This window comes from Trichoderma aggressivum (genome assembly GCF_033847375.1).
Source record: "Trichoderma aggressivum f. europaeum strain CBS 100526 chromosome Unknown scaffold_015, whole genome shotgun sequence".
Lineage (NCBI taxonomy): Eukaryota > Fungi > Ascomycota > Sordariomycetes > Hypocreales > Hypocreaceae > Trichoderma > Trichoderma aggressivum.
In genome coordinates, this window is record NW_026946381.1 from 240,884 (window position 1) to 252,285 (window position 11,402).

Sequence of the window (11,402 nt, forward strand, 5' to 3'; positions counted from 1 at the left end):
GCATGTACCGCACGAGCTGGTTAGAGCTCCCACCAATCGGCTCCATTACCATGTCCGACTCCCCGTGCACGGCCTTGGGCTCACGGCTAGCTCACGCCTGGAGTGGAAGCTCTCTACCTTGAGCGTACAAGTTTCAATGGCACTGGAATGCAATCTTTCTTGTTGGATGATGCAAAAAGATGCAGGTTTCTCAGATCGGGCATCAATTCTTTACCCAAAAGGACCCGCCATATGGAAGGGCGTCAGTCATGCATCCAATCTATTACCAGTTACATGTAGCCATGTTAGAGCCTTACCCGGCGTACCTAGCCGTGACAGCAGCCTCTAAGTGGGCAGTTGTAATTTGCTATTGATGCTTCTTGCTGCTTGCCATGTTCCGCTTTCTATGGTCAGATTCACACAAACAGTGATTCCATATTCCATATCGAGAAGATTTACGAAACAGGATGCAATTTGATATAGAACATACACCTGTTAATTAACACCGCATGGCTTCCTCGAAGTGGCAAAAGCTCGTGGCAACTGGCAAACCGCATACAGGTTGACTGCAACACCACTAGATCTTGGGTGGAGAGAGTCGCCGTTTAAGAAACCCAACAACATGTCAACCTATGAGATACAGTAGTTGCTACTGAAAAATTCTTTTTTTTTCTCACATTGCATTCTTTGCAATTACCTTGATGGCCTACCAGTCGTCATGTGTTGTAACAATCCCACGAGTCTCTTGCCCCCGGTTGCCCATAGCTACCTGTGCATATATAAGGTCCATTCAGTACCGGTTTACTTTATAGAATCATCATCAACTTTCAGTTAACTTTGCCTACTCTACTCCGTTATTCTTCTTTGCAACGCAAATACACTCAAAGTCTCCAAGATGCCGGAATCGAGCAGAGAATCTTCTTCTAGCCAGGGCTCACAGGTATGATTCAGGCTACGCTTCATATTGACTTTCATCTTAATGACGATGCGTGAATTCGGAATATTAGGCCAGGTCAAGCAGAACCACGTCGTACAGTGGACATAGCTCGCATTCGCATACTCACTCATCTGGAGACCGTTCGCAGGGCAGCACTCCCTGCTCCGGTGGCTGCCATTGCTCTCACGGATCTGGATCTGGATCGACTTCTTCTCGAAGGTCGAAATAGAATGCTTCAATATGGTGCGAAGTGACAGTACGACATTGAACGAAGGAGGATTGGGCGCTTATCTTCCCGGGGACTTGTTCTGTACTTTGCCTTGCAAAATCCTCAAGTACAATAGCAGTGATCTCAATATACATTGTTTGCTTGGTTTCATAAAATATGTAGATTCTTCCCAAGCTCGTCTTCGTATTTAGTGATGCTCTTCTCAAAGCATGACCGCGGCAGTATTTGCCCCCACTCAATATTTAAATAGTGTTTTCGTATTGAGGTATATGGACCGTATATCTATAAGTAGCAGCATAATCAGAAGAGGTAAGACCCTTTTGACCTGAGAACCCCCTGCACCCACGACCATCGAGATCTTGAAGCCATCCAATTCTTTTTAGGGTACCTAGCTTGTGGCCGGACACTCGGTGTAAGCTAACACCTAGAGATATGACAAGAATCTGTAAAGTGGCGGCCGATAATATCGTAATGAAAATTGATTTTTTCTTTAAGCAGTCGATGGAAATCTACACTTTGTCCTCTTTGCGATATTTTGATTCTGGCAAAGTATGCGCTTGTAATCCCTGATCCAGTACTTCATAACTACAAGCTGCAGGATGGATGTCGAAGCTATCGATAACGGTGGGTCCGGCGCGATGCCTCAAAAGCTCAGCTCGCGTGGTTCAACCATCAGCTTTGCGACTCACTGCAGCTCAATTCTAAGACGCACAGCCAGCCATGTCGGCGATTTACAACCTCGAGCCACAGCCGACAGGCTCGGCGATCCTGCACACGACGCTGGGAGAGATCCACGTCGAGCTCTTTGCGAAGCAGACGCCGCTAACGTGCCGCAACTTTCTGCAGCACTGCCTTGATGGCTACTACGACGGCACCATCTTCCACCGGCTTGTCCCCAACTTTATCGTGCAGGGCGGTGATCCCACAGGAACCGGAAACGGTGGCGAGTCAATCTACGATGGAGGCGCCTTTGGCGGCGAGCTGGACCCCTGGCCCATGGACCAGAGACAAGGACAGAACGCAGGGCCCAATGGCATCAACTTCAAGGACGAATTCCATTCCCGGCTCAAGATCAATCGACGCGGCATCCTGGCAATGGCCAACGAGGGGAAGCCCGACACAAACGGCAGCCAATTCTTCTTTACGCTGGACAAGGCAGAGGAGCTCAATGGCCGGAATACAATGTTTGGTCGGGTCGCCGGAGACACAATCTACAATCTGGCAAAGATTGGCGAATCCGAAATCGACGAGGCGACCGAACGACCGTTGTACCCAGTCAAAATTACAAGCGTAGAGATCTTGGTTAACCCGTTCGATGACATGACGAAGCGATCGAGAGTGGCACAAACACAAGTAAAGCCAAAGGTGGACAAGGAGAAGAAGAAGAAAAGGAAGGGTGGAAAGCAGCTGCTGAGCTTTGGAGATGAAGAGGGCGACGAAGAAGTGCCCGTGTTCAAGAAACCCAAATTCGACACGAGGCTCATCATGGAAGAGGAAAAGGGGGCCTCGACATCTCAGGACAAGAGCTCAAAGTCAAAGCCCTCCAAGCCTAAAGCCTCAGATGAGCAAGCGAGTGAGACCCGAACGACTCATGATAAAGGAAAGGAGCCAGCTGTAGATATCATGGATAATGACGAAGAGGAGGAGGAGAGACAACGAGTTATACCCACACCCAAGAAGCGCAAAGAGCCGTCCCCCGAGCCATCACCCGAGCCGGAACCAGTCCAGGAAAAGAGTGCTCTAGAAAAAGCTAATGAAGAATTGGCCGCTCTCAAGGCTTCCATGAGGAGGACAATTCATTCTGGGGAACCTGTCCAGGAGAAGAAAAAGACGGCACTAGAGTCAATGATACCTGAGACGTCTATACGGGGAAGGAAACGACGGCCTGGAGGCAACAGCACTGCGACAAATGAAGATCAGGCATCTCTTCGCATATTAAAAGCGTTCCAAGCGAAGCTCGACAAGGCTCCGCCATCCAAGGAGGTGGCCACCGAGACCCCCGTTGACAATGAGCAAGGCGAGGCAGAGAAGCCCTCGCAAGATGACGAAGCAGAGCTGTGCGATTTGCATTTTATTGCAAACTGCCAAAGCTGCACGTCTTGGGATAAACAGGAAAACGACGACAGCGACGACGAAGGCTGGATGTCTCACGCGCTTTCATTTGCGGCTGACAAGCTGGGTAAGGACCTAAGCAACCGAAGGAAAGCTGAAGAGGAGTTGGTCGTCATAGATCCGCGGGAGAAGTCACGGACACTGAAGGAGGAGAAACGGGCTGAGCGAGAGGCTCGGGCTGGCGGGTCTGGAAGGGCATGGGATCAGGCACGAAACGCCCAAATGGCTAAAGCTGCTTCTTTGGCCGGTAGAGGAGCAAAATGAAATGGCGACACATGTTATGCCTCTGTTTATCGATGTTTATTGGCATTATGGCGTAGCGTATGGAGTACTGCGAGATGGGCGGTAGCCAGTCTATATTTTATATAATTTGGGCATTATTTGATATCATGAAATTAGGGTGGAATATACTAAAGCAATCTTTTGAGGGTGTCCAAATTGGATGATTCCCAGCTATTTTCTAGTATTCTCGTCAACTCTAGTCCAACAATCGTTTAGTCTCGGATATGACGCTAGACAGAGACTACTGCAACAAGCTGACTTTCCTTTGTTCCACCCGTTACTACAAAGATCATTCACGATTGATTCAATTCCAGTTGCGAGTTGTTGTCACATTTGCCAAATTGTCTTTGTAGTCTGTGTTATCGACGCCATGGCTCTCAACAACCAAGTCTTCGTGGCGCAGTTGGCTAGCGCGTCAGTCTCATATTATACGATATGATCCAAACATCAGTTTGGGCCATCTGAAGGTCGTGAGTTCGAGCCTCACCGAGGACAATGCTTTTTGCCCTCCACTCACAAGGTGGAGAGCTTTGCTTTGTTTTTTTTTGTACTTTGTCGTTAGTAGTTGGATAGGACAAAGAGCAAATGTCTCGCAGGTTTAGCGGAGATGCAAGGGACGGATGCGTTGTTTGCAATATCTAAATTTAGAAACACCGTTTTGAGTATTTCCATTTGGAAGAAAACGTTGAATTCTTTCAGTGTAACATGTAAGAGGCTATTGTGACTCCTCATTTGGGCAAGGATCTCCGATTCTTATGTGGACTCTGATGCATGCATCATGTAAGTCTGCCTTTTTGACTAAGACCCTCTTGCTGTGAGTGTCAGCCTCTGTGTTTAAGCGAGTCAGTGATCCCAAGTAAAGCATCATCTATGCATGATGTTCAATTCATTATATAGCTGTATTGTATATTGCTTTTCACGATATTCACTTGATGTCCCGAGTACTCATTGTTAAACCAAGGCTCAATAGAAGCAAGACCTAAGATTGGTAGAAGAAGCAACAAAACAGCATTGTTTCAGCGGCGACTTTTTTTCTTTGTACGTCTTATCATCACGTGCGGACTAGCCTTGCCAAGTGGGGAGCAGAAAAAGCGAAACACCAAGCTGAATAAGCACGTGCAACATCTAAACAAGGGCACTTACCACACCAAACAAGGCTAACTCTTGTATGCGCATACTTGTAGCTTGTGAGCTTCGAATCTCATCATCTCCCATTTTTCTGTCCATCGCTCATCTGCTCAAGTAACGCCATCTAGATCCGTGCGCTGATTGGCTCGAGACGGATGACCGCATCCCAATAGAGTGCTCTGACCGAAGCCCCGGGCAAAAGTACGATAACATTTTCGCAATCTTCAAACGACAGTCAAGTCAAGCCGGGCTGCAAATCTGGGTCCAGCCCAGCAAACGAGCCTCTCCGCCGTCATTGAGAACGCCAGAGCCCGTCCGTACCGCGACCGGGATGAGCAATCACTCTGGCTGAAGCACACATTCCGCTCCGCTGCCTCAACACAGAGCACGAAATCCGCCCGAAACCCAACAAGTCGCGCCGCATAATCTCCAGAGCTCGGGTTGCCGCCTAGCCCGTAGATCCTGCCAAAGGCACCGCTGCGCTACCGACCGAGTGCTTTTCGCAGCGCGTTGGACGGCTCTTTTTGTTTCTTTGGAATATCTTCTTTTTGCTGCCGGCGAATTAGCTGCAGCTTATCCGGATCGTCGACCTGCCTGTGCCGCCATACCACTGCGAGTCCCAGGCCTTTCAATCCCCATCTCCAAGTCATCTGCCCAAGAGTCGACGTGTTCTTTGGCCGAGACGGAGAGTTGGGCGTCAGCTCACCCGTGCCCCCGTTTGCTACTTGCTGCCCGTCTGCTGTCGCCGAATCCAGGATATCAGCCTGTATCTCGAGACGCCTATTGCTGCTATTGCCTTGGGCCGCGGCACTGCGCTAAGGCATCATACATCGCGACCGGAGCGTCATCCAGTCCTTGACCGGGCCTCGGTGCCTGCCGCACGACTCCTTGCCCTACACCCCTCGGCGACCGGCCAGCACGCGGCCGCATACTCTTCACCATGTCTGCACCAAACTCCCGGAAGCGAGCCGCCCCCGGTGCGTCGCCAATCGTACCGATCCAGCGGAATATGCAACAGCCATATGCCACCGATAGTATCGCCGGAGCAAACCCTGTGATGCAGTGGAACGGCACTGACGGCGCAGCCGATGCCACCGACTACTTCAGTGCTGCCGCTGCGCACAGTGAGAATCCCTACGGACTTGCGCAAACACAGCCGACGTACCCCCAGGCCGTTGGCGCGCCGTCAAATTCGCTCGCACGCCGACAAATGAATCGCGCCCTGGTTCCCACCAATCTTCGAGCAACTTATGAGCCTTCTTCGGACCGGTGGTCTGGCTTTGGGGAGGACAACCTTCTCGTCCCGCAAAACGCCACGGAAGGCGGGGTTGGGCAGGACAACGTAGAAGTCTTGGAAGAAATGGCCCAAAAGGCGAAGAGAGAGGCCCAGGCCAAAAGAAAGCAGATTCCGCCGTTTGTGCAGAAGCTGAGCAGGTGAGCATCTTTCCCAAACTCCACATCCAGGGATCACGAACCTAACCGTTACACCAGCTTCCTCGAAGAACGAAAGAATGAGGACTTGATTCGGTGGTCTGAAAAGGGCGATTCTTTCATCGTGCTCGATGAGGATGAGTTTGCAAAGACGTTGATTCCCGAGCTGTTTAAACACAACAACTACGCGTCCTTTGTCCGGCAGCTGAACATGTACGGATTCCACAAGTGCGTGGGACTCTCTGACAACTCGATGCGTGCTAGTGAGCGCAAAAATAAGAGTCCAAGCGAGTACTCCAACCCATACTTTCGGCGAGGGCACCCGAATCTTCTATGGCTGATTAATAAGCCCAAGAGCGGTGGCAAGTCTAAAAAGGGGAACAAGGGCCAGGATGGCGATGGCGATAGCGAAGACGACGCTGGCCATGAAGAGACACCAAGCCACCAGGGCGTTCCGGTCCCCAACACCGCGGGCCGCTCCCTGCCCGCTGCCCCCGGAGCGGAATCACAGCCTCTTCCCAAAAAGGAGATGGCACTGATCAAGGAAGAGCTGCAGAAAGTGAGAGAGCAGCAGAAGCTGATTCTCACCGCCATCAACCGTTTGCAGCGAAATAACAATGACCTGTATAACCAGGCAATCATGTTCCAGACCCAGCACGACCGGCACCAAAACTCAATCAACGCGATTCTCAATTTCCTGGCCAACGTCTTCAGAAAAACGTTGGAGGATCAAGGAACTTCGCAGAACGTCGGCGACATCATCTCAAGCCTGATGGCGAACCAGGCCCAGCAACCGTCCCACCAAGGCAGCGTTGTGGACCTGGGCGACTACTTTCAAGCTCAAGCAAACGCAGCCAACTCACTTGGCGTTCCCACTCCTAGGAAGTCGCAAAAGCTACTTCCACCGATCCCGCAAGCCGCCCAGGCCAGTCGGCCGTCATCGACGAGCAGCACGCCGTATCATCCCCTCGGTGTTCACCCGGAGATGGGCCACGTTACGGAGCTTCTCGATACATCACCGTCAGATTCGACGCCTAGCTTGAGGCAGGAACTCGAGGCAAACCCGCACGAACGGATGATGAAGATTATAAACGACCACAATGCAAGCAATTCGGCCGGCCTTGATTTGCCGGAAGCAACCGAGCTTGTCAACAACACCCCGAATACCCTGAGCAGCGAACAAAGAAGCAAGCTAGTCAACCTCATGGTAGCGCAGTCATCGGCGTCCGCGATGCCAAACATACCTGCCGTGTCTGATCCTCTAGGGAGAATGTCTTCCCCAGCCGTCACATCAGCCGTTCCATCTCCCGCACAAGAAAGCACTACTGCAGCACCCTCACTTTCACCCATCCTGCGGTCACCAACTATGCCTGCTCCCTCTCTGCAGCACATTAGCACGAACCAAAACGACCTCGAGCAGCTCAAGCGCCTACAGAGCGAACAAGACGTAAAAATTCACGAACTGAGCGATATCCTGGGGCCGTTGAGCCCGAACGGGCACATTCCCGGCCTGGAAGATGGAGCCGAAGCTTACTTTGATCCTCCCAATGTTGACCTGGACCAGTTCTTTGACAGCAACGCTTTTCTGAATGACGCTACCCACTACGGAGACGGGTCAGACTTTAACTTTAATCTGGATGCAGACGGGCTCGGCCAAGGGCTCAACCCAGGGCTCAATCACAAATTCGACACCCCGAGTCCTACGGGGACTGAGGAGATCCAACGAGATGACTTGGGGATTAAGGAAAGCCCCGGTCACGAGAATAAGAGACGGCGTGTGGGCTGATGCTCCAAACTCTTGCGAGCGTTAAGACGTGGAAAAGAAGACCGACCATCTTAGACTCTAATATCTTGCTTTTACAAGCGACATAATCTGCCCTATGAATATCCAACCGCATGTTTTGGCTTATTTTCCATCTTTGGTACATCATCTACAAAAGAGGCTATTTCAATATTTCTTTCAGATCGAGTCGCTCGAATTCCCACACAAGAACAGAAGAGTGACGGGGCCTGTGTTGCGGGAACATAGGTGTGTTGAATGAACACCGTCATGAAACGGCAAGGGCGACTACATAACGCCGAGGTCGAAGCGATTAAACAATATCTCATCTATGGACAAGGTCTGGCAATACAGCAGCCATGTCTGCGCACAAAATATATAATCAAACTACGTTTACGCTTCACATTGCTCAAACAGAGAAGGGTCTCAATGGATCTCCCATTAGGAGATGAATCGGAGAAGGCGGCAAATTGGTACAAAGGAGTTTCTATTGTGGACTTTGGCTTGGGGATTCATACGGCTGGTATTTGTGATGACAACTTGGTACATAGCGTACACTTTTTTTTTTTGTATTACACAGACATTCTACGGAGTTGGAAGTATAGCTCGGAGGAAAGCTGCAGGGGGATCCCTCTTTTTTTCCCCTCATCTCTAAAGCGGTAGCCATAGTTGAAATGGTATTGCGCTGTTGAATGAAGGGCTTTGAATGCATAAGTACGTGAATGGGTGAATGAATGAATGGATGCCTACGTGGGTGAATGAATGAATAAAGGCGTAGCCATTCATAAATGACTCCGAGGTTAACGCAGTTGTTCACAGCAACAGCCATACAATATAAAGAGTCTTTTTGAACACATTCAACAAGAGAGTTGCTGGTTATTCTGTTCTTGTATTGTGCACCGGTTCTTTCACAAACATCTTCATAAAATGCCACCCTTGAGAAGCTCATCATGGCGACAGTCCTCACCCCATTTACCACCCAAGACATTCAAAACATTGCCGCAATTCTCAAAATGCCCCTACCAAGCCTTTCAAAAATGTTCGCCTTCTCGGCGACCTCTTCTTCGGCTGCCCCAGAGAGAGTGCCTGTTGCACCCAAGGAACGACCAACCCTTAGAATATGCTTCCCGCTTAAAATCTCAAGAGGAGGGAATTCCTGTTGGGAATACGAAGAGTTTCAGGTTCAGTTCCAGGATAGAATGATGTGGCGACAGGCGTTTGGTCTTGATATGCAATATCATGACAAGAGATTTCTTCACAAGGCTTTTGGTCGTCGAGCTGCATCAAATCGAGGCGAACCATCCAATGCCGTTGACAACGACTATGGCGCTGCTTCCAATAGTCGTTGGTCTTCTTCAACATCAGAAACGTCATCCTGTACAGACAAATATCTTTCCGGCGAGAGTACTTGCTCTAAAACATCTCAGCGACTGAAGCAGCTCATGACCCGTATGCTATCAGCGACTTCTTCTCGGTCGGGCAAAAGCGGCACATGCACCAGAGAAGAATCACAGTCTTTTACATCTTCTTCCCCATCATCGAACCGCTGTACCGATCAGCATGAGGCACTTCGACCTGAACCCCTCAACTTACCGTTGAGACAAAAGCAGCCTCTTGATAGTGAAGCGACTGGGGACGAGACACAGCGACACCGTGACGATGCGCTTCGCTCGCTTGAAGGGAAATCTCAAGCCCGAAATAACATGTCGTTTTCGACATTTCGGAGCATGTTCCATGCGCGAAAACTGCAGGATGAAGACGGACTATCGCCGGTTTCACGTACTGTGCCTTCCATTCAACCGAAGACTACGCCACAAGACCAGAGAGTCATCGGCCTCTCGTCCGATGAATGGGACAGTATCAAACACGACATTGGCCAAGGTATAGAGGGTGGTATAACTGGGATATTCCCCCCTTACACAAAGGGCCAAAGGGCCATGGCCATGCCCGTGCAACGAGTCGAAGAGAGCAAGTTGTTCAGAGTGCAGACACCTCCACCTGGAGAGGACATGCAAAGGGATGGTCGGAAAGCAGCTTTGGAGAGTATCGAAGCGAGTGGTTGGAAAGATATTATTTTCGTGTCGTACAAGGATACGCCGGAGGTGATGAGGTGGTGGAATACGACACAGAAGCCGCGAGTGCTTCAATGGGGAGGAGGTATGGTTTGACGAAGGGGGTTGTTTGTGAGAGATGGGATTTCAGGGAAGGGTAATGGTTTGTTTAGTTTGGAGTTGAGTTGTTTATGGAGTTTGGTATTGTTTGTTTGTTTGTTTGTTTGTTTTTTGTATGAGATGTACGGCTATCAGGGGAGTTTGTCAATCGATTTTATTAGTTCTTTATTGTGTAGCTATCCAGCCACCCAGCGACTGTGAGAAGTTTAAATATTGTAACCGGAAAGCCGTTTGATTAGTATCAATCAAGACATTCACCTAAATATCCAGTTGAGCTCTTCAACTATCTGCTACTCTAGCTATGTTCCTCTACTATATGCTACTATAACTATATCTATCTAGTACTTACTACTATATCTACATCCGTCTAGTGTTTGCTACTATAGTTATACCTATCTACTGTCTGTTATAATGGCTGATCTTTTTTCTTTACAAGTATAAAGAAAATACTCAAAGAGGATAGAATATAGATAATGGCCGCATCAACTACTTCGGTCTTGACGTTGGTTGCCTTGGTTGCCGAACTCTCCTTAGCTACACCACTTTCAACTTTGACAGCCTTATCCATCGTTGACTCGGACATCTTGATGATGCACTTGCGAGTGATGGTGGAGAAAGTGCGCTGTAGAAGAGTTAGTTTACTCTTTAGGATTAACAGTTTTACTTAAGAATAGTACTAGCCTTTAAAAAGGATAAGTATAAGAAGAGATTACTTCTTTTACTATAGATTACTAACTCTTTTTATACCTGCTTAACTAGGAAAATAAAAAGCCTACTAGATAAATAAAATAAGCTCCCTAAAAGAGGAACTTATAAATTATTAAATAACGGGAAACACTAGTCTCTTACGAAGACAGCAGAGTAATATAACGTAGGAAAATAATAATAAGAACTGCGCGTGGGAACAGGACAGACTTTTAAATCTATCTAAAAAAAAAAAAAAAAAGCAGTAAAAACAGGCAGGATTGTAAAAAAACGAGGCAGAGAACGAGGCAGAGAACTACCGCGGGCATATGGAGAGTCCTTGAAGAAGAAGAGATCAAAGCTCGAAGGGACCAGCTTGGGGGAACGATATACTACCTCCAACGTCATTTGTAGAGACGGGATATTGAAGAGAATCCTCTGGGGAGCATGTCCATGGCGATTCTGCCGACCTCAACCTCTCCCAACTTTCAGTTGGTAGGGCACTGATGGATTCCGCAATCAGTGAAATAACTACGTAATCTCGTCCCGTTAATTCTTTGACGTACTGATGCTGGGATTCTGCGAATAAGGCTATTTGTTTTGTTATTCGTTGAAGCTGCTCGGACAGCATGCATCCGTCAATTCGTAACAAAAACAGAGGATAATAGA

The 11,402-nt window shown here is 48.9% G+C and overlaps 3 protein-coding genes across 3 annotated transcripts; all 3 read left to right on the forward strand.

Moving 5' to 3' along the window:
• Positions 1-1,865: 1,865 nt before the first annotated feature.
• On the forward strand, positions 1,866-3,521 carry Triagg1_4696 (uncharacterized protein; the record flags this gene model as incomplete). The annotated part of the gene is made up of 1 exon (XM_062899127.1): positions 1,866-3,521. The coding sequence occupies one exon, from the start codon at positions 1,866-1,868 to the stop codon at positions 3,519-3,521; it is 1,656 nt and encodes a 551-aa protein (XP_062756276.1).
• A 2,086-nt stretch (positions 3,522-5,607) lies between these two features.
• On the forward strand, positions 5,608-7,884 carry Triagg1_4697 (uncharacterized protein; the record flags this gene model as incomplete). Its single annotated transcript, XM_062899128.1, has 2 exons — positions 5,608-6,101; positions 6,159-7,884. The coding sequence occupies 2 exons, from the start codon at positions 5,608-5,610 to the stop codon at positions 7,882-7,884; spliced, it is 2,220 nt and encodes a 739-aa protein (XP_062756277.1).
• A 1,031-nt stretch (positions 7,885-8,915) lies between these two features.
• Positions 8,916-10,046, forward strand: Triagg1_4698 (uncharacterized protein; the record flags this gene model as incomplete). The annotated part of the gene is made up of 1 exon (XM_062899129.1): positions 8,916-10,046. One exon carries the CDS (start codon positions 8,916-8,918, stop codon positions 10,044-10,046), a length of 1,131 nt encoding a protein of 376 aa, XP_062756278.1.
• Positions 10,047-11,402: the final 1,356 nt, after the last annotated feature.